The sequence below is a fragment of the Emydura macquarii genome, unplaced genomic scaffold (assembly GCF_026122565.2).
Source record: "Emydura macquarii macquarii isolate MOO-44397 ecotype Brisbane River unplaced genomic scaffold, CSIRO-AGI_Emac_v2 contig_2390, whole genome shotgun sequence".
NCBI lineage: Eukaryota > Metazoa > Chordata > Testudines > Chelidae > Emydura > Emydura macquarii.
Window position 1 is genome coordinate 24,891 of NW_027132527.1, and position 17,481 is coordinate 42,371.

A 17,481-nucleotide genomic window follows, 5' to 3' on the forward strand; every position below is an offset into this window, starting at 1 on the left:
ACCCTTCATATTCTAGATATCTTTCAAATGTATCTGAGGTTAGCTAGCAAATGGCTGATACATTGTGAGCTGTTAATGTGTTATGAGAAGTTTAGGTGCCATTGGTTATGTCTGTTTGTTCTGTGTGTGTTTGTAGCTATTTAAAAATGTAATAAAACATAACATGACAAACCAAAGCCAGACCCAACAACTGCCCTGGCCCTGGCTCTGTCTGCCCTGCCCCGGGGCTGTGACACTGGCGGTGACTCGCTGCAGCTCAGCCCGGCCCGCTGGGAACAGCAGGAAGGGAAACGCCCCAGCCAGCGCCAGCCAAACCGGCTTCTCTGAGCTCAGGGAAGGGAAAGTGAAACTAACCCGCAGCGGCTGTTCCCGGCCGGGCGGAGGAGCCATGGCTGCTGCCGGGGAGCTGGCCGGGAGCTTCCAGGACGAAGTGACTTGCTCCGTCTGCCTGGAGTATTTCACAGAGCCGGTGACTACTGAGTGTGGGCACAACGTCTGCCGAGCCTGCATCAGCCAGTGCTGTGGGGAGTCGGAGCCAAACTTCCCCTGCCCCCAGTGCCGAGAACCCGCCCAGCAGAGACACCTGCGGCCCAACAGGCAGCTGGGCAACGTGGTGCAGTTAGTGAAACGCCTGAGGCTGCAGGCGGTGCCGGAGCCCGAGGGGGGCAGAGTGTGTGAGAGACACCAGGAGGCTCTGAAACTCTTCTGTCAGGAGGATCAAACCCCCATCTGCGTGATCTGCAGAGAGTCCCGGGCTCACCGCGCTCACACCGCGCTGCCCATCGAGGAGGCTGCCCAGGAGTACAGGGTAGGGCGCAGTTATCGCCATGGCTGGGAGTTACAGGCCCAGCCTCTGCACTCACAGAGCCCCTGGCCTGGGTCTGAGCAGCCCCGGATTGGAACCTGGGAAGTGCCCGATCCCGGGACCAAAGAAGGTTCCTGGGGCTGATGGTGCTGGGGAGGAGCCGGGCCGGGCCCAGCAGCTCTGCCCGGGGAGTTCCCTTGGAGCTGGGGTCAGTCACTTTTCAGTGGGTTGGAGAAGGGGACGTGGTTCCCCAGCCTCTGCTCAGTGACGATCACAGGGCACAAAGCAAGGACCCGAACCAGCCCCCAGAGCCCTTGTCTGTGTTCGCAGGAGCAAATCCTGAGCCGCCTGCAGCGTCTGAGGGAGGAGAGAGAAGAGCTGCAGGGCCTGAAATCCGACTGGGACAAGGAGAGCGAGAGGCTCCTGGTAGGTGCCCTGCCCCGCCCAGCAGGTTTGCCCAGGGGCGCCAGCGACAGCAGCAGGGGGAGTCTCTGCCCTGTTTGGTGTCTGTAATTCAGGAGGGTGAAGGATTTCCAGGGTCGATGCAGTGAGGGAGTTTAGGGCATTTTAAACAGCGCGGGGCAGACTCTGCTCTCAGGTACCTGGTGTAAATCAGGAGTGACCCACTGAAGTCAGTGGGGTTAGGGTCAGATGCTCTGTGACCCTGGTGTTAATTCCCGCTGAAGTCAGGGGGTCACACAGGGCAGCTGGGAGCAGCCTCTGGCTCTGCCTCTGTAGCACTGGGGGTGAGAGGAGACTAGAACTGCTGAATGTGCACAGGTGTCGCAGGGGGTCAGGGGGAAGCTGGGGAGACATTTGCTGCTCCCAGGGTTTGAGTGTCAGACATTTCCAGTGATGCCATCGGGTGTTTGGGCAGCAGCGTTTGCCAAGGCCTGGTCTACACTGAAATCTGTTGCTGGTACCGTGATGGGGTTTGGGGGGATGATTTTTGGTGACATTTTTTACTCCTGGCCAGAGCCCTGGTGTAGACACAGTTCTACTGGCAGAGAAGTGACATGAAACGCTCTGTGCAGCCTGGACAAGGCTTTGTGCCATTTCCCATGATCCCCCGCTCTCCCCGTGTCCCTGCCCTGCCCTGCCCCTCTCTGTGCCCCCCAGAGGCAGACGGAAGTGGAGAGGCAGCTGGTGGTGTCCGAGGTTGAGCAGCTGCGCCAGTTCCTGGCTGAACAAGAGCGCCTCCTGCTGGCCCGGCTGGGGGAGCTGGACGAGGAGATTGGGAGGAGGAGGGAGGAAAACAGCACCCAGCTGTGCGAGGAGATTTCCCGGCTCAGCGCCCTGATCACGGAGCTGGAGGGGAAGTGTCAGCAGCCGGCGCCTGAACTGCTGCAGGTGAGACCGTGTCAGACGCGCCCAGAGCCCAGCGCAGGGAGGGGACGGCCCCTGAGTCACTTGGGGCTCACAGGGTAACTCAGTGCAGAGAGCGCGGCCTGGGGTGTTTACAGGGGCAGGGGTCCCAGGGCTGTGCAGAGACAGGAGTTTGGGCTGTCAGGGAGGGAAGGAGAGGGAGGCTGGTGAAAGGCTGTTCCAGCCCCAGGGCTCAGCTCAGAGGCCCGGCCGTCCCTGCAGAGCAGCTGGTGGGAAAGGGGCTCTGCTCGCACTAGCACAGCCCTTTAGTGCCTCCACCCCACTGGGGAGCAGCCTGTGGGGCTGGGGCTGTGGGAGCAGAGTGACCCGTCTGGGGCAGTGGCTGGGCTGGGCCGTGGGCACTGACTCTCTGCTCTGTCTCTCGTTCCCCTCTAGGGTGTCAGAAGCGCCGTGAGCAGGTACGTCCAGGCTCGTCTGCCCCTCATGCCCCGTTGTGCTGGGAAGAGGCTCAGAGACCCGGCTACAGACCCAGCCCCCAGATCCCCGACCGTGGGACGGTCTCACCCTCTGGATCCAGCCCCTCTCTGTCCCCATCTCCCTGCGGCGGCTGGAGCTGTGGCTCTGTGACCCATCCTGGGGAGGGGATCGCCCCACAGCTGTGGGCTGGAGAACCATCCCTGGAGCCAGGCTTGCTCAGGGGATCATTACTGGGGCTGGGGCCTGTCAGCCCGAGGGCCCAGCTGGGACTTGGCCCCAGCTCTGTGTTGACCCAAAGCCTGTCCCATGTGAGCAGGTCCAGGGGAAAGAGCTGAGTGTCCCAGCTCACACCTCAGAGGGGCTGTTTCCACGTCCCAGAACTCCCCTCCCCCTTGGGGGTGACCAGGCCCCTTGGAGGCTGAGAGGAGACACTGAGGAGTGGCTGGGCCTGGAGAATGGGCCCCTCTCTCAGCCCTGGGAGCGGCCCCTCCAGGTCCTGGTGGGGAACATGGGCCGGGCCGGGTGTGAGGGGAGCTGGGGCTGGCGCTGCCCAGGCTGTGTTTTCTCTCTGGACGGAGAGAGGCTGCCAGTCCCCAGGCTGGGCCCCGGCAGATTGTGCAGGCACTAAATTCCCTGGGCAGCAGAGGTCATGGCCCTGTTAGCTCTGCCTGTGGCCCCAGCTCCCACCCGCTCCCCTTTCTGGCTTTGGGTGGCAGGGACTTAGGGCTGAGGAGGGAGAGGAATAAACACACTCGTGTCTCTGCAGGGGAGAGGAGGCGACGTCTCCACATCCGGTGCCCAAATCCCCTGAGCTGGAAAAGAGAATCCGGGATTTCACTCGAGAGAACAATCTCCAGGGGGCTGTGACGGGATTCCTGGGTAAGGGACGCTCCGAGGGTTTCTCTCTTACAGTGTCCGGGCAGGGACAGGTGGGGACTCCCACGGGGAAGCTGCGGAGCTGAGACTGCAGGAGGGAGGCCCCCGTTGGTTGGGTTGTTGTCAGTCCCTGAGTGTTCATACCGAGCGGGGCAGATCATTCGCAGTCACTGCCGCTCTGGCCTGGCCAGCTGAGCTCAGGGGCTGACTCTCCTGCAGCTGCTGCTGTTCAGAATTTCTGGGTGTTTCTCTCCGGCTCCGATTTGCTGCTCACTGCTCTAGATCTGCAGTTCAGCCAGCTGAGGTTGAACATGGAGCTGCCACGAGGATCCACAGGGCGAGAATCTGGTCTGTGGGTCCGTGGGCAATTGCTGCATCCACAGCCGCAGCCAGCACTGCTGGTGGGGCAGCCATTGATGGGCTGTGAGCTTGTGGGGCCAAGCACCCCTGGATGTCCTGGGTCCTGCCCAGAGGCCCTGGCTGGCAGGGCCACCCACCCTTGGCCCAGGCAAGCTGTTTAAGGCCATGGGGAAACTCCTGGAGGCTGCCTTGGTACAAATGTAATTCCCTGACCTGCTGCTGGGTTAGACCCTCCCTTGTTCTTGCTTCTTTGCCTTGTCCCAGCCCTGTCCCAGCCTTGCTTCTGCCTTGGACCCAGCCCTGCTCCTGCCTTCCTTGACCCAGATAACCTAGTTCTAACTCTCAGCTCCCATTCCTGGCTCTGGCTCTGGTTTGACCCTCTGCTCGGGCGTTCGGCTTCTGGCTCTGGCTCTGGTTCTGGCCCTTGGTTCCATTTCTCAGCACCTGACGCCTGCTCTGATCGCTGTGCTTGGCTGCCCGTGTCCTGGCTCCTGACAGCCACGCTGCTGGGCTGTGATTGTCTCTGTTTGGAGGAGGGGAGCAGGGGGTTGGTGGATTTCTGAGCTCCAGGGAAGCTGTTCTGAGCAGAAAGGCAGATTTCCCATAAAGACATGGATGGCTGAGAACAGGAGCTTGGCGTGAAAGTGCCTTCCCCGCTGCAACTATCCCTGCGGCAGCGCCCTCCTGCTGGGAAACGAGAGAGTCTCCCTCCAATGTGCCCTACGTGGGCAGAGGGACAAGCGGGATATTTCTTGGGAACGTTGGTAGCTGGTCAGCGTGAGACACGTTATCACAGACAGACTCAGGCCAGGTTGTCAGCTCCCTGGTGTCAGTGGAGCTTTGCTGATTTACACCAGCTGAGCATCTGGCCCTAGTGTTTTGAGCACCTTAGGGCAGATTTTCAGAGGTATTTAGGTGTGTGGTGGGATTTTCAAACACCCCAAAGCAGGCTAAGCACCTACCTCCCATTGATTTCAATAGGAGTGAAGTGTCTGACCTGCTTCAGCACTTGGACAAATCTCCCGAGGTGTCTGTCTGCATCTTTAGGTGCCTAAATCCCAGTGAAAAGCTGCTTCTTGGGCCTTAGGCCTGGTCAGCACCAGAAAATCAGATCGGCAGAACTGTCTGTCAGAGGCATGAAAAATGCACACCCCTAAGTGGTGTAGTTAAGCCGACCTATGTCCCTGCCTCTCAGGGACGTGGGGTAACTGCACCGATGGGAGAACCCCTCCGTCGGCATAGGGAGCGTTTACACTGAAGTGCTACAGTGGGGCAGCTGCAGCAGTGCCACTGTAGCGGTTTAAGTGTGGACAAGCCCTTAGTGCCTCTTCTCTCACTGACATCGTATCATCTGGAAGCTGTGATGGAATGATTGTTAGCACTGGTGATACAGGGACTGGGACTCATTATTGATTTTTCTTTTTCTCTTTCCTTGCAGAGGGGCTGGCTGCAGAGAGAGGTGAGAATCCTGAGTAGCTGTTCTAGGGCAGTGTTACCCACACACTAGGGCACACCTTTTCCCACTGTAGGGCTCCAGGCGTACCCTGGTTAAGGCACCCTTTCCCAGTCCGTAGGGCTCCAGGGAAAGGCACCTACCTTTACCCAGTTCACACTCTAGGGCTCAGGGTCACCCTCTCCCAATCGATAGGGCTCCGGGCATAATTCTCTGCGGGTTTGCAGGATCTTTTACCTGTGAAGGAGCCTTACACAGTAATATCCCTATTCTCTATTTATTAATAATGACCAAACATAGTACACATGCTAAGCATACAGGGCTGTGCTCACCAATCCTCATCAGGCAGGCGGACTTTCCCTGTTAGCCAGGCAAGGTCAGTCTCATCTGGATTCTGGTTGCTGCATGTCAGGGTTGTGCAGAGGATTCTAGCAGGTCTGATCTTGGGCGGTGTCTTGGAGGTGGATTCTTCTTCTTCCTTCAGGTCTTTCCTTCTTATTTTTCTTGTTCCCCTTTTCTTCTTCTAGCTGGTCTGCCTCTTGGACCCCAGTTTTTATAGTGAAACATGAGTCCTGCTTAGCTACACCTTAACCAATCATATTACAAAATAAATCTTTGACCAATCTTAACATATTGCAAAATAATTCTTTAAGCAATCATACCCGACCACCTTAATTAACCACACTTAGTTCTCTTAGTTATGCAACAGCCAGAAACAATCAAAGAACCAAACAGAAATCATTCAATACACAATAGAGAAGTGGGTCCCATACAGACAAAACAATAAGAAGTGTAGAGTTTACAACCACAACTGTTGATAAGTGATTCCTTGCCAGACAGATGCTATCAAACAACGTTTTCTTTAAGCATCTTAAGATCTGTTTCTTTATCTGGTGGTGGTCGGTACTATTAGGACAGTAGCACCTTCTTAACAGCCCGATACTCCATTGTCTGGATGTAATGTCAGGAGGGTGAAGATGTGACTGCATGCTGCTTAGCTTATGGCTGCTGTCTCTCCTGCTATGGCTGTTACTGCTTAGCCAAAAAACAAGGCCTCAGACCTTACAGCAGGGCACAGCAGCTGCTGGGAGCCTGTTCCCCTGTATGGAGCAGCCCCTGGGCTGGGCGGGTGTGCAGTGATCTGCACAGGAGAGAAACCCAGCAGGTGAACGTGGGACAAGAACATGGGCCAGAAAAGACAAAACAGAGTCAGAACCTGTCCAGCCCTGGGCTGTTGTGAGACGGTGCAGAGCTGGGTGCGGTGGGAACAGGCCCATGTACCTGGCTAGAGCGGCTGCTGCACCGTCAGGGCTGTTTGTCGGGACAGCAGGGTCTGCCCCCCCCCCCCCCCCTGCACTGGACCCCGCTCCGGGTGCCCCTGCAGTGTGAATTCTCACTCTCTCTCTCTGCTGGTTTGTTCCAGGACTCAGAAGAGCCCGAGGATTTGCAGGTAACCGAGGCCAAACCTGTGTCAGTGACTCCAGCCCCTCCCCTGGCAGAGATTCACTCCCTGCAGCTGCTCCTGGCACCAGCGCCCCGTAGTGCCCGAAACCTGGGCTCCCTCCCTGTGACCGGCCAGAGTCAGCACATCCCGGCTCCCCTCCCACCGGCCCCGGCACGGCTGGGCTCCGGCCAGTTCTGACCCCGGCCCATGAGCCTGTTGGGATCCTGAGCTCGTCTTCCCGGTGCCTCATCCTAGGGAATCACTGACCCTGGGGAGCATCCTGTCCCCTCCCCCTGTCACCCTGTCCTGGGCAGGGCACCCCAACCTGTCACCCCTCCCGGGCAGAGTCCCAGGCCCTGAGAGACTCGCTGGCTGCCCCAGGCTGGCCAGGCCCAGGGTGTCCAGCAGGGCCGTTGGTGCTGGCGCCGCGCTCGCTGCCAGAGCTCCCAGCCCCTGACCCAGCCCGGCCTGTTGCCCAGCGCTGACCCCTCCCTGCAGGTGGGGACGCTGCTGCTCTGATGGCTGAGCCCCCCCACCCCCTTTCTGCTGCCTCTGCTGCTGCACTCGCTGGCTCAGCTCGTGCTGGGACCAGTGCGGCGCTGCTGGGCGGCTCCTTCCCTTGGCACCTGGATTATCCGTGTCTGGGGCGAGTGGGCAGGGACCTGCTCAGAGACACACGCCCTGTGCTGCACCCAGAGGGCCGAGACCAGCCCCAGTCAGACAGCAAAGTGCCACCGCACTGGGATTAACCCTTTCCTTCCAGCCACCCCACCAGCCCCCGACCGCCCAGTGCCACTTTACTCCCCCTGCTCTGATCCCAGGGACCCACGTCCAGCACTCGGGGAGTGGCTGGGTGACCGTGTGGGGAAGAGTAACTAGGACACTCTGCAGTGGGGAAGGCCCCGCGCTGTCACACAGCCCCTAGGGGCTGGGCAGGGAGCGTTATTACTGACATAGCGCCCACCAGTGAGCCAGGCGCTGCAGAGACAGAACAAGGGGCTGCCGGCCCCGCACGGCTCCTGGTCTGAGAGCAGACAAGGCCCAGCAGGGGGAGCAGCAAACTCTGGGGAGGGGGAGTGAGGGTCCGAGTGTGGGACCAGCGACACCCTGGGCCTGTCTGGCTGGGTCGGGCAGAGGGTTTTGTAGAGACCCGGCTGGCTCCGTGCTGGGCCCTGGGTCACCCCCAGTTCAGCATCCAGCCAGCAGGGGGCTCTGTACCCCCAGGAGCAGGGCAGGTCAGGTCAGGAGCAGCCTGAGGTCGGAGGCTGTGGGGCAGCGGGAGCAGCAGGGAGCTGGGCCGGGGGGGCTGGGAGCTGGACAGAGGCACAAACACCCTGTGCTCAGCGCTCAGGTTCTCGCTCTGGCGCCGGCTCTGCTGGGGTCAGACACCGCGGTGAGGGGCCCACACAGCCAGACTGGAGAGAGCCAGGCTCTGTCCGTGGGGGGAGGGGCAGCAGCTCTGTTACATGGTGCCAGTTTCACAGAATTGTCATGGGGAGGCGCCCTGGGGCATCCCCCTCAGCTGCCTCAGGGTGGCCTGCAAGCTCCCTGCCTCAGTTTCCCCTCTTCAGCACTCCTGAAATTACTTGACACAGACCAAAACATATGAGAGAAAAGTCCCCTGCTGGGGTTTACTTGGATTCTGCCCCTGGAACCCGCCCCTCCCTTTTTCTCCTGCCATCCTGACACCTGCCCCTCCCCCAACCATCCTCTGCATCCTGGAGCCCCCATCACTTCACCCCCACACACCCTGTCAGCCACTTCTCCCCTTTCCCCCTGTGCTCCTATGGCTCCCATCCCTCCCCTCACCTCATCTGTGCCTCCCCCGATCCCCTCTTCCACTCTGGGTGCCCTGTCTCTCGACTCCCCCTGCCCCTGCCACTCTCCTCACCCCTCTCCTCCCTGGTGCCCACCCCTTCCTCTGCCTCCCGAGTGCCAGCTCCCCCTCCTTGTGTCTGCCCCTCTGCTCAACCTCAATCTCCCTTGCCCCTGTCCTTTCCCTTGCTTCCCCCTACTCTTCTGATGCCTGCCCCTTTCCTTCCCCCTGTGACCTTGGCCAGGTACAATCTCGATTGTTGAACAGCTTCGTGCCCTCAGTTCTCCAGTCTGGAGTGCCTTTTACACTGCTTCACTGTGAGAACAGCCACTGGGCGTTCACACACAGTCTCTAGCATGTCACTTCCTCCCAGCTACACAGGAAGAGTGCTATAGCCAGCCACTCCTGAGTTACACTGTAGGAGACACCAGCAAACTCCCTGTCCCAAACTTTCCACCCAGAAATGTGCATCTGGTTGCCCAGCGCTCTACTGGCCAATGCAAGCTGATAGAAAGTCTGTCATTTCATTAATAGAAAATGATATACGCAAGCCCTGTTATCTCAAGTGAAGGGTCCCAAACACGTCAGCCAAACACACTGGTTTAGATAAAACAAGGTTATTAACGACAGAAAGAAGAAATTTAAGTGATTACAAGTAATGAGGCATAAAAGTCAGAACTGGTTACAAAGGAAATAAAAAATAAAACACAAATTAACATTGAACTTCTCAGACTAAAAGAAACCTCTCACCCCAGGCTTTTGCAACTCACTGGCTGGACGCCCCCAGCCAGGATCTCTCCCCAGGGCAGGGTTGTTTCAGGTGTGTCTGTTGCCGGGAGTAGAAAGGAAGGGAGGGGAGGGGAGGTATTTGTGGGGTTAGTTTCTATTCTAGTTTCCTTTACTTTTCTCGCCTCTTTGAGAAATATTTGCAGCTGGGTTAAGGTGACAGCAGGGCTGTGGGACGGGGACCCCAGCTGTGTCTGTGCCAATATGTCAATTTCCTGCTCGTCCCCTTCTGGCTGCCGAAGAACGGCTGCTCCCCAGGTGCTCATGGTGTGATTACGCTGACACCTGGCTGAGGCCTTCGTTTGCCTGTTTCTGAGGCACTGGCTGTGCCGGCTTCTCTGAACTGAGTGATGCCGTTCAGGAGAATTTACAACTTTACATGTCACGTTACCGCACGGATTGTGCCAGGAGACCCACTTGGTATGAAACGTGTCATCGTCTTGTGAAAGGGTGAACATGAGAGAAAAGACAGTCACACCTTCACTGCCCTGCCCCCGGCACCCACCCCTCCCCTCTGCCCCTTGGCCCTTCTCGGTGCCCCTCTACCCTCTGCCCCCTCCCCCTCCTCCCACCATGATGTGTGACTTCCCCCACCCCTCTTTTCCCATCCCCCTCTGCACCTGGCACCCTCACCCCACTCCCCTGGCACCTGCCCCCCCCTGCTCTGCCCCCTCCCCCTTTTGCCTCCCCCTCCCTTTTTCCCCTTCTGTGCCCCTAACTCCAGTCCCTCCTCCCCACTCTTCTGGCACCCACCCATTCCCTTGCCCCCTTGACTCCCTGATGCCTATTTCTCCCTTTGCCCCTTGTTGAACCTGGTCCCTGCCCCATCCCATGCCCCACCACTGTCCCCAAGGCACCAGCCTCTCCCCTTCCTTCCCCCCGGTGCCTGCCTCTTTCTTCTTCCACCCTAGCCCCCAACCCTTCCCTCTTCCCCCAGAACAAGCTCCTTCCTTCTGCCCCCCAAGCCTCTGCCCCTCCCCTTTGCCAGCCCAACATCAGCCTGTCCCCTCCCTTGTCCCTGGGCTGCCCTCCCCTGCCCTGCCCCCACTGACACCTTCCCACCCCACCCCTCCCCCGCTCCTGCTCTCCTTCCCCTCAAGTTTGCTCCCATGGGCAGAGGGGCCCTGACTCCCCTTAACAGACAATCTTCCCCCCCCCCAGCGATTAACAAGGATGCAGGTTAATTTCCCTTTGATCCCCATGACCAGCCCCTGCCCCGGTCCTGACTCTGTGACTCTCTCCCCAGTGGACGTGACTCTGGATCCAGACACGGCAAATCCCAAACTCGTCCTGTCTGTGGATCGGAAACGTGTGAGACGTGGAGACACACGCCAGGATCTGCCCGACAATCCTGAGAGATTTGACACTTACCTTGAAGTCCTGGGTGCTGAGGGGTTCACAAGCGGGAGGTGTTACTGGGAGGTGGAGGTGGGAGACAAGCCTGAGTGGGACCTGGGGGTTTGTAGGGAATCTGTGAGCAGGAAGGGAGAGGACACACTCACAACTGAGGGTGGATACTGGGCTTTGGGGCTGTGTAATGGGGAATATGAGGCCTGCACCTCCCCCGCAACCCCCCTCCCAGTAAGCGTCAGGCCCAGCCGGGTGGGGATTTTCCTGGACTATGAGGCGGGCGAGGTCTCATTTTACAATGTCACTGACAGGTCCCAGCTCTTCACTTTCACTGACACCTTCTCCGGGACGCTTCGTCCTTATTTCTGTCCTGGTCTCAGTGCTAGGGGTGAAAACGTGGCTCCCCTGATCATCTGCCCGGTCCCAGCCCAGGCCGGAGGGAATCTCTGTCCCTGACAGCGACACCCGCGGCAGAGACTGTCCCCTCCCAGCACTGAGCAGCCCCCAGGCCTGTTGCCAGGGGAGGGTCTAAAGGGTAACACCTGCCCCCCCCCCACCATTCCCATCCCCAGGCCTGTCAGATGGGGGAGGGGAGAAGGTTAGAGAAGGGGGTGGGAAGAGCTGGCTGCTGGGCTGGTGGGGCTGGGTGTTTGTGGGTTGGGTGGGGGCAGTGTGAGAGGTCAATGCTGACGATGAGGATGAGGAGGGGGTTGTAGCGGCAGGAAGGGAAGAGCCCAGCTGATGTGGGGAAGACTCTGGGAGGATGTAACAAAGGGGGAGGGGAAAGGCCCCCTAGGTAGAAGAGCCCCTGGCAGAAATGACGGGGGAGGGGGGGGAGGAGAAGCCCAGTGAATGCGAGGGGGCCAGTGAGTGAGGGGAAGGTCCCGGCATTTCCTGCCCTTGGGGAGTCTCTGCCCATTGGGGGGAGTGAAATGGCCTCAGGGGGCAGCGCGGGGGCAGGGGTGAGAGCGCTGGGGCCCTGCTGTACGGGCCGCTCTGCGCTGCAGCCTCAGCCTGTGGGGGGAGCTGGTCCCAGCGCCATGGGTGGAAGGTAGGGAGTGGGGAGAGCTGGGGGAGGGGATTCGGTAGCTGTGCTGGGGAAGGGCAAATGGGACCTGCTCACGGGAAGGAGCCCAGGCAGCTTTTCCCCCCTCCCATGTGTTTGCCCCTCTCCAGTGCTGTGCGACAAATGGCTCCTGGCACAGCGTGATACTGGTAGGAAATACAGACAGACAGCTCGTGTCTGCTGCTGCCCCATCACATGTTGCTGCCCATCATCTTTCCCCAGCCTTGGGATAGCAGATGGTGACAGATGGGGATCAGTCACTCCTGTCCGAATTTTCTGCCTCTGTGAAATCTCAGTGTAAAATAGGGAGAGAAAGAGAAGAGATTGTTCTAATTTAGAAAATGTTGCTATGCAAGGTGTTAGTATAAGAATATTATAAATTACAGTTCAAGATTATTTCAAAAGCATTTCAAGCATCTAAACATATGTTTCAAAATGGAATTATTGACCTTTATTCTTCTCTCAAAACAACATTAAAACTCACCTCTAAATATTGTTCCTTTGTATTTCTGCTGCGTGATTTCAGGAAATCTAAAATATTTCTCCCAACAAAACTGTCAGCTCTCTCTCTCCTTCTGCTCTTTACTGGTTCCCTCTGGAAGGCAGGGCACATGCAGGACCTTTGCAAAGTAATAGGTGAAAAAAGATGACAGACTGAATTAAGCAAAATATTTCAATGAACTCACACGAGATTCCATATTAATATCCCAAGAACTTCTGCTAGAATTAATTCATGTGATTTTAAACTGATTTTAAACATATAATCAGTAATTAAAATATGACCCTCCCTTTCCTGTTCTCCTCACGTCAATTAACAAACACAGTCCCCACCCTGAAATGCTATTTTCCTATGTACAGGAAGCTCTTCTTCCTTATCCTTTATCGTTTGTTTTTCTTAGAAATATTATTTCCAGGCAATGTGCTGTGAGTGTCCATTTTCTCTTTCAATGAGCTCTTTGTGGTCTTGTTATCAGGACACAACAAATGTCGTTTGGTAAAGAAATAGAGAAAGACTTGTATTCCTTAAATGAGTCAGCACAAACTAACGTAATTGTATTAAGGACCGTGGCACCTAAAGACATTTATCATGCCATTTGGTGAGAAGTTCATCAGGAAACTTTTCTTCTCAGTCATACATCAGTGCAAAGGGTGATATTTTTGTTGTCATGTGACATTTAGAACACACACAAAAAATAAAAAGTTGTTCCAGGAAATTCATCCCAATTGCTCTGGGTTCTATCCTCCAGCTTCTGGAATTCTCTGTAAAAATAGTGATTAACTGGTCTAACTCCTTGAAATTAGTGACTGAACCTACTTTCTTGAAGAGGTAGTTGAAGAGAGGTATAAGGGGAGGCACATCACATGGCATTGCCACAAATGCTTCTTTTTTTTAAACCTTGATGCAGTATGAACAGTTTCAATGCAGTTCAATTTTGAAGATTTATTCAAAATATTCAATTCATGGCAGAGCGCCCTCTACTTATCTTCATTATTTGAAAATCCACACTCTACAATTATCTTGTGATGGATTCATTTGGCTTTTCATCCTGTCTGCAGGTTTCTAAGTGGCACAAGCTGGTGAAGCTAAGTATTTTTCCCAGTTTTCCACACAGGGAAAGGTTAAGCTGAAAACAGATAATTGTTCCATAAAGTTTCCTTCAGAAATACCTGTGGTCCTTTCCCTATATTCCACTGAAATTATGGGTCAGTTACTGGGGTTTCTTATCCAGTCTGATTGCATTATTACATGGGAAAATGTGTTTGTAAGCAGGTTAAAGTACAAAATAACCTTTGGTATCTGAAGTGACATAAAATTCTGTTGTCACTAACAATTTACAGCACAAACCATTTACAGACAATGGTGGGGATGTTCACTTGTAAATATCTGACTGTGGATGGGCTCCCCCGTCAGCTCCTGGAGCCCCTGGCTGGCAGGCCCACTTGGGGAATTAAGCAGCACATACAGTGCACCCGGCTACCTGCCCCAAGTGTCTTTATTACTCTTTATGCTCCAGGCACATTGCAGCACAGCAGCAGTTATGTGGAGCCCCTTCCTGCTGCCTGGCTCAGCCTTTTACACCAGACTCCCGACAGGCACAAGTGATCCCCTCGACCCTTCCAAACCCAACCTGCCTCAGTCCTCCTCCCCTAACTACACTGGTGCTCTGGCTGTTTTTTTGTTATGTTTTTTTTTTATAATAGTTAATGTCTCCACAGAGTCACAGTCTAAGTTTGGTCCTTTTCCAAGAGTAAATAAGTACAGACCAAACTTCTGCAGCTGTAACTTGCATAAATACGCTGTGCCGGCACCACGAGCCATAGAGGTCATTGCTGCGCTGTGCCCTCCGTTAGTACACATGTGCGCTGTGATAGCTGATTAGAGGCCTTATTGTTCAGCAATCATAAATCCAGACAACGATGAACAATAGTCTGACAGGGGACATGTCACTTGCCCGTTTTGTGAGGGCCTGCCCAGGATTTTGCACAGCTACACCCGCACCCGACCCAGAGAGGGTGTGGAACCTGCCGCCTGCTCCCCTCCCCCGAGGACAGCCACAACCCTCATGGGAGGATGTGCAATGAGGCCGGTGAGAAGCTGTCCCCTGAGAGCCAGGATCTCTTTGTGACTCAATCCCCTGGTCCTGCTCAGGCAGACAGCGAACCAGATTCCTGCCCTGCAGCAACGGAGCCGATTCCCAGCCACAAACCCAGACTGGGACCAAGAGGCAGATCCTCAGAGGGAATCTCGGCATGTCAGTGTGGAGCTTTAACGTGTTTGTGCTACGCGGCCACGATAGCTTCCATCCTGCGGGCCCAGGGCTGCATCCGTTTCTGGCATATGTGAGCTAAGAGGCTTTCCAAATCTCCTGCTCACCCCCTCTCCCCTCAGCCCAGGCTGTCCTCTCATCCCCTGCTCCCCACACTTTCCAGGATGGCAGCTCCTCTGCCCAGGCTATCGGCCTCTGCAACATGTTAAAGCCCCAACCGTGACCATTTTTCAGCCCACACCATGGAGGGCACCTGCCAACCTACCTCTCTTCTTTTCCCCTCCCCCATCTGGTGGCAATAAGGAAATGAATCACTTAAAAGATAATTTTATAAAGGCAATTTTTATAACAATTTCTATCAGTGGCAATAAGAGCACAAGTGACAAACAGCAAAAGGAGAAGGAGCAAGTGACTTAAAGACAAATAACTTAAAGACAGCTTTATCAGTGAGAACTATATTTATAGCGAAGTGTGGTTTTCACATCAGGTGAATGAAAGCGGCTCTATCAAGCAGCTTTTTCAATGAGCACAGTGTGGCAGTTTTATGAATGAACACAGTTTATGAATGAGCGTGGCTTTATGAATGAACATGGTTATGAATGATCATGGCTTAATGAATGAACGCAGTTTCATGAATGAATATTATTAATTTAGTAAAAAAATCATTTTAAAACCAATTCTGTGATATCATTTCTTTTGATTTCATGACTGTTTCCCAACAATTCTCCCCATCCTCCAAGGCATGATGGCAAACCCAATCAACATACACGGCACAGCCACAATTCCCAGTCTATCCTTCCCCATGCACACACCACTTACCACCGCAGGCTGAGAAGCATCTTAAGGAAGGAAAGTCAGAAATCCATTAAAAAAAAAGTCACCCAGGCAGGATCCTCTGCTGTGTGACACTCCTCAGGGCAGACTCTCACTAGGGTAAGCCTCCTTGACTTCAGCGCATCCTGGGACTAACCTCAAAGCCTTCAGCACCCCTGTTCCACACCAGGAGCTTCCTTCGGTGACTCCACCTGAATAGGACACTTGGGGAAAGCCTTATACAGCACCAAACGGGTACGATGCATCCCCGATGTCCGCAGTCCGCAGTGACTCTCAGCCAGGGGTGTAAACAGAGGGGTTTATTAGTGGTCCTGAACACAGCCTAGCAAAGTTCTCTGTTAGCACAAAACCCAGAAAGTCACAGCTAAGTCTGTCTGTGTCAGACCCAGAGTGCAGAGCCCCGGCTCTTTCCTCACAGCCCCAAACCAGAGTGTCCTGCTTCCCACAGCCCACCCTCAGTCACACTCTGTCCTTTGTTGAGTTTCCTGAGCAAAACTGGTCACCTGCCCCCACCTCTCTCTTTGTTCTCCAACTCCCTATAGCCAGCTAGCTTCTTGCAGAGGTTGCCCCCACTCCCACCAGCCCTCAGTTGCTAAATTACAAAATCTCCAGCCATTGTCAGGGTGCAGGCAGCTAGCCGGCAGTCACACTTGGTCCTCTAGGGGTCTCTGCAAAGAACAATCACCCTTGTCCCACCACCTGATTATTTGTGCAACACACAAGGCGAAGCGAGGCATGTACACAATATTCACACAAAACACTAAGAAAATCCCCTGTTTTATCACAAAATCTTCTTTGGAACATGAACAATAACGGCGTGTGGGTTTGTTCCTATTCCCAGCCACAGCAGTGGCCAGACCCTCAAGGACACGGCCTTGATCAGTGGCTGAGTGGCTGCTAACCTGGGGTGGGGGGAAGGAAAATGTGGGATGAAACATTCACAGACCTCAGAGCAGCCTTCAAAAAGTAAACCCACAAAAACAACGGGGGAGGGGGAGGCTGCACTTGAGGGCAGAAAGGGGGAAAGAAATGGAGCTGTCCAGAGAGATCTTGGGAGTGGCCAAAGGCAGCGTTGCAGGACCAGGGACAGCGCTGCCATGGCACAAGACACTGGAGAAAGACAGAGCTGCAGAGACAGCTCCTGGAGGCAACGCAGAGCCAGAACGCTCTGCTGCAGCACAGGCTGCTGTTAGACACCAGGCAACGCGGTGCCTCAGCCAGGACCAGCCATGTTCTGCAGCCCCTGGGCAATACAGGGTCCTGCGAACACCAGCAACTTCTCCCTGCTGCACCCCCCAGCAGTGTCCCCAGGCACCATTCCCGGCACAGGCCCTAGCTCAGGGCAGCCAGCACAGCTGCCTTTGGCAGCCCAGCTTTCTTGAGCATCGAATGATCCTGATAACATCCAGTCTTGCCATTCAATGCTGGAAGGCCCAAGAAGAAGAAGAGGCAGAAGCCAGGTGTCTGCTCACCTGGGACTTGAAGGCACCCCTGTTTTGTTCTGGCCTCCACTGCACTTGAAGTTCTTGCTTCATTATTGTTTTATTAAAGGTTCGTTTGTTTGTTCTATAGGTTGTTGTTTAATAATAAAAACTATTCACAATTCATTACTAAAGAGCAACCTACTGACCTGTTGGACTCTGGAAAAATCTAAAACGATCGATTAACCATTTATTAAAGCATCTATTAATCATTAATTAATCCCTTATAAACGATTCATAAATGGAACCTTGGGAGAAAGTGTGACCCAAGGAAAACGTGTGACCCACATAATAACATAATGGGCAGCCCTGCACTACACTGGGGCTGGGAGGAAAGTGTTAATTCCCAGCAGGTCTACCCTGCCCCGCTCGGTCTGAACTGCCTGCCAGTTAGCATCAGAGGTTGCCCCAGCCCCATTGAGGAAGGCATTTACATGGGAGCAGAAAGAGAAGCTGGAGCTGGGACCTTTTTTCTTGTTCCTCCCAGAAAGAAAGTTACTTCCTGCTAGGGTCATTTTTTCAGTGAGTTGGAGAAGTGGGATGGGTTCCCACAGCCTCACTCTGCTCAGGCTATTTACAGGATCTGTCACTGTGAACTGTGGGTCTGCTGCTGGGTCTTGGTCACTCCCTGCTGGGAGG

General features: G+C 55.1%; 1 protein-coding gene across 3 annotated transcripts; it reads left to right on the forward strand.

The window, feature by feature from the left end:
- Nucleotides 1–210: 210 nt before the first annotated feature.
- LOC137161858 (zinc finger protein RFP-like) lies at nt 211–11,251 on the forward strand. Of its 3 annotated transcripts, XM_067561368.1 has the most exons (8): nt 211–808; nt 1,136–1,231; nt 1,925–2,155; nt 2,567–2,589; nt 3,375–3,487; nt 5,283–5,303; nt 6,721–6,747; nt 10,590–11,251. In XM_067561368.1, the coding sequence occupies exons 1-8, from the start codon at nt 389–391 to the stop codon at nt 11,147–11,149; spliced, it is 1,491 nt and encodes a 496-aa protein (XP_067417469.1). In that variant the 5' UTR covers nt 211–388; the 3' UTR covers nt 11,150–11,251. The 3 variants fall into 3 exon arrangements, with proteins under 3 accessions (XP_067417469.1, XP_067417470.1, XP_067417471.1); XM_067561369.1 differs by lacking the exon at nt 5,283–5,303; XM_067561370.1 differs by lacking the exon at nt 1,136–1,231.
- Nucleotides 11,252–17,481: the final 6,230 nt, after the last annotated feature.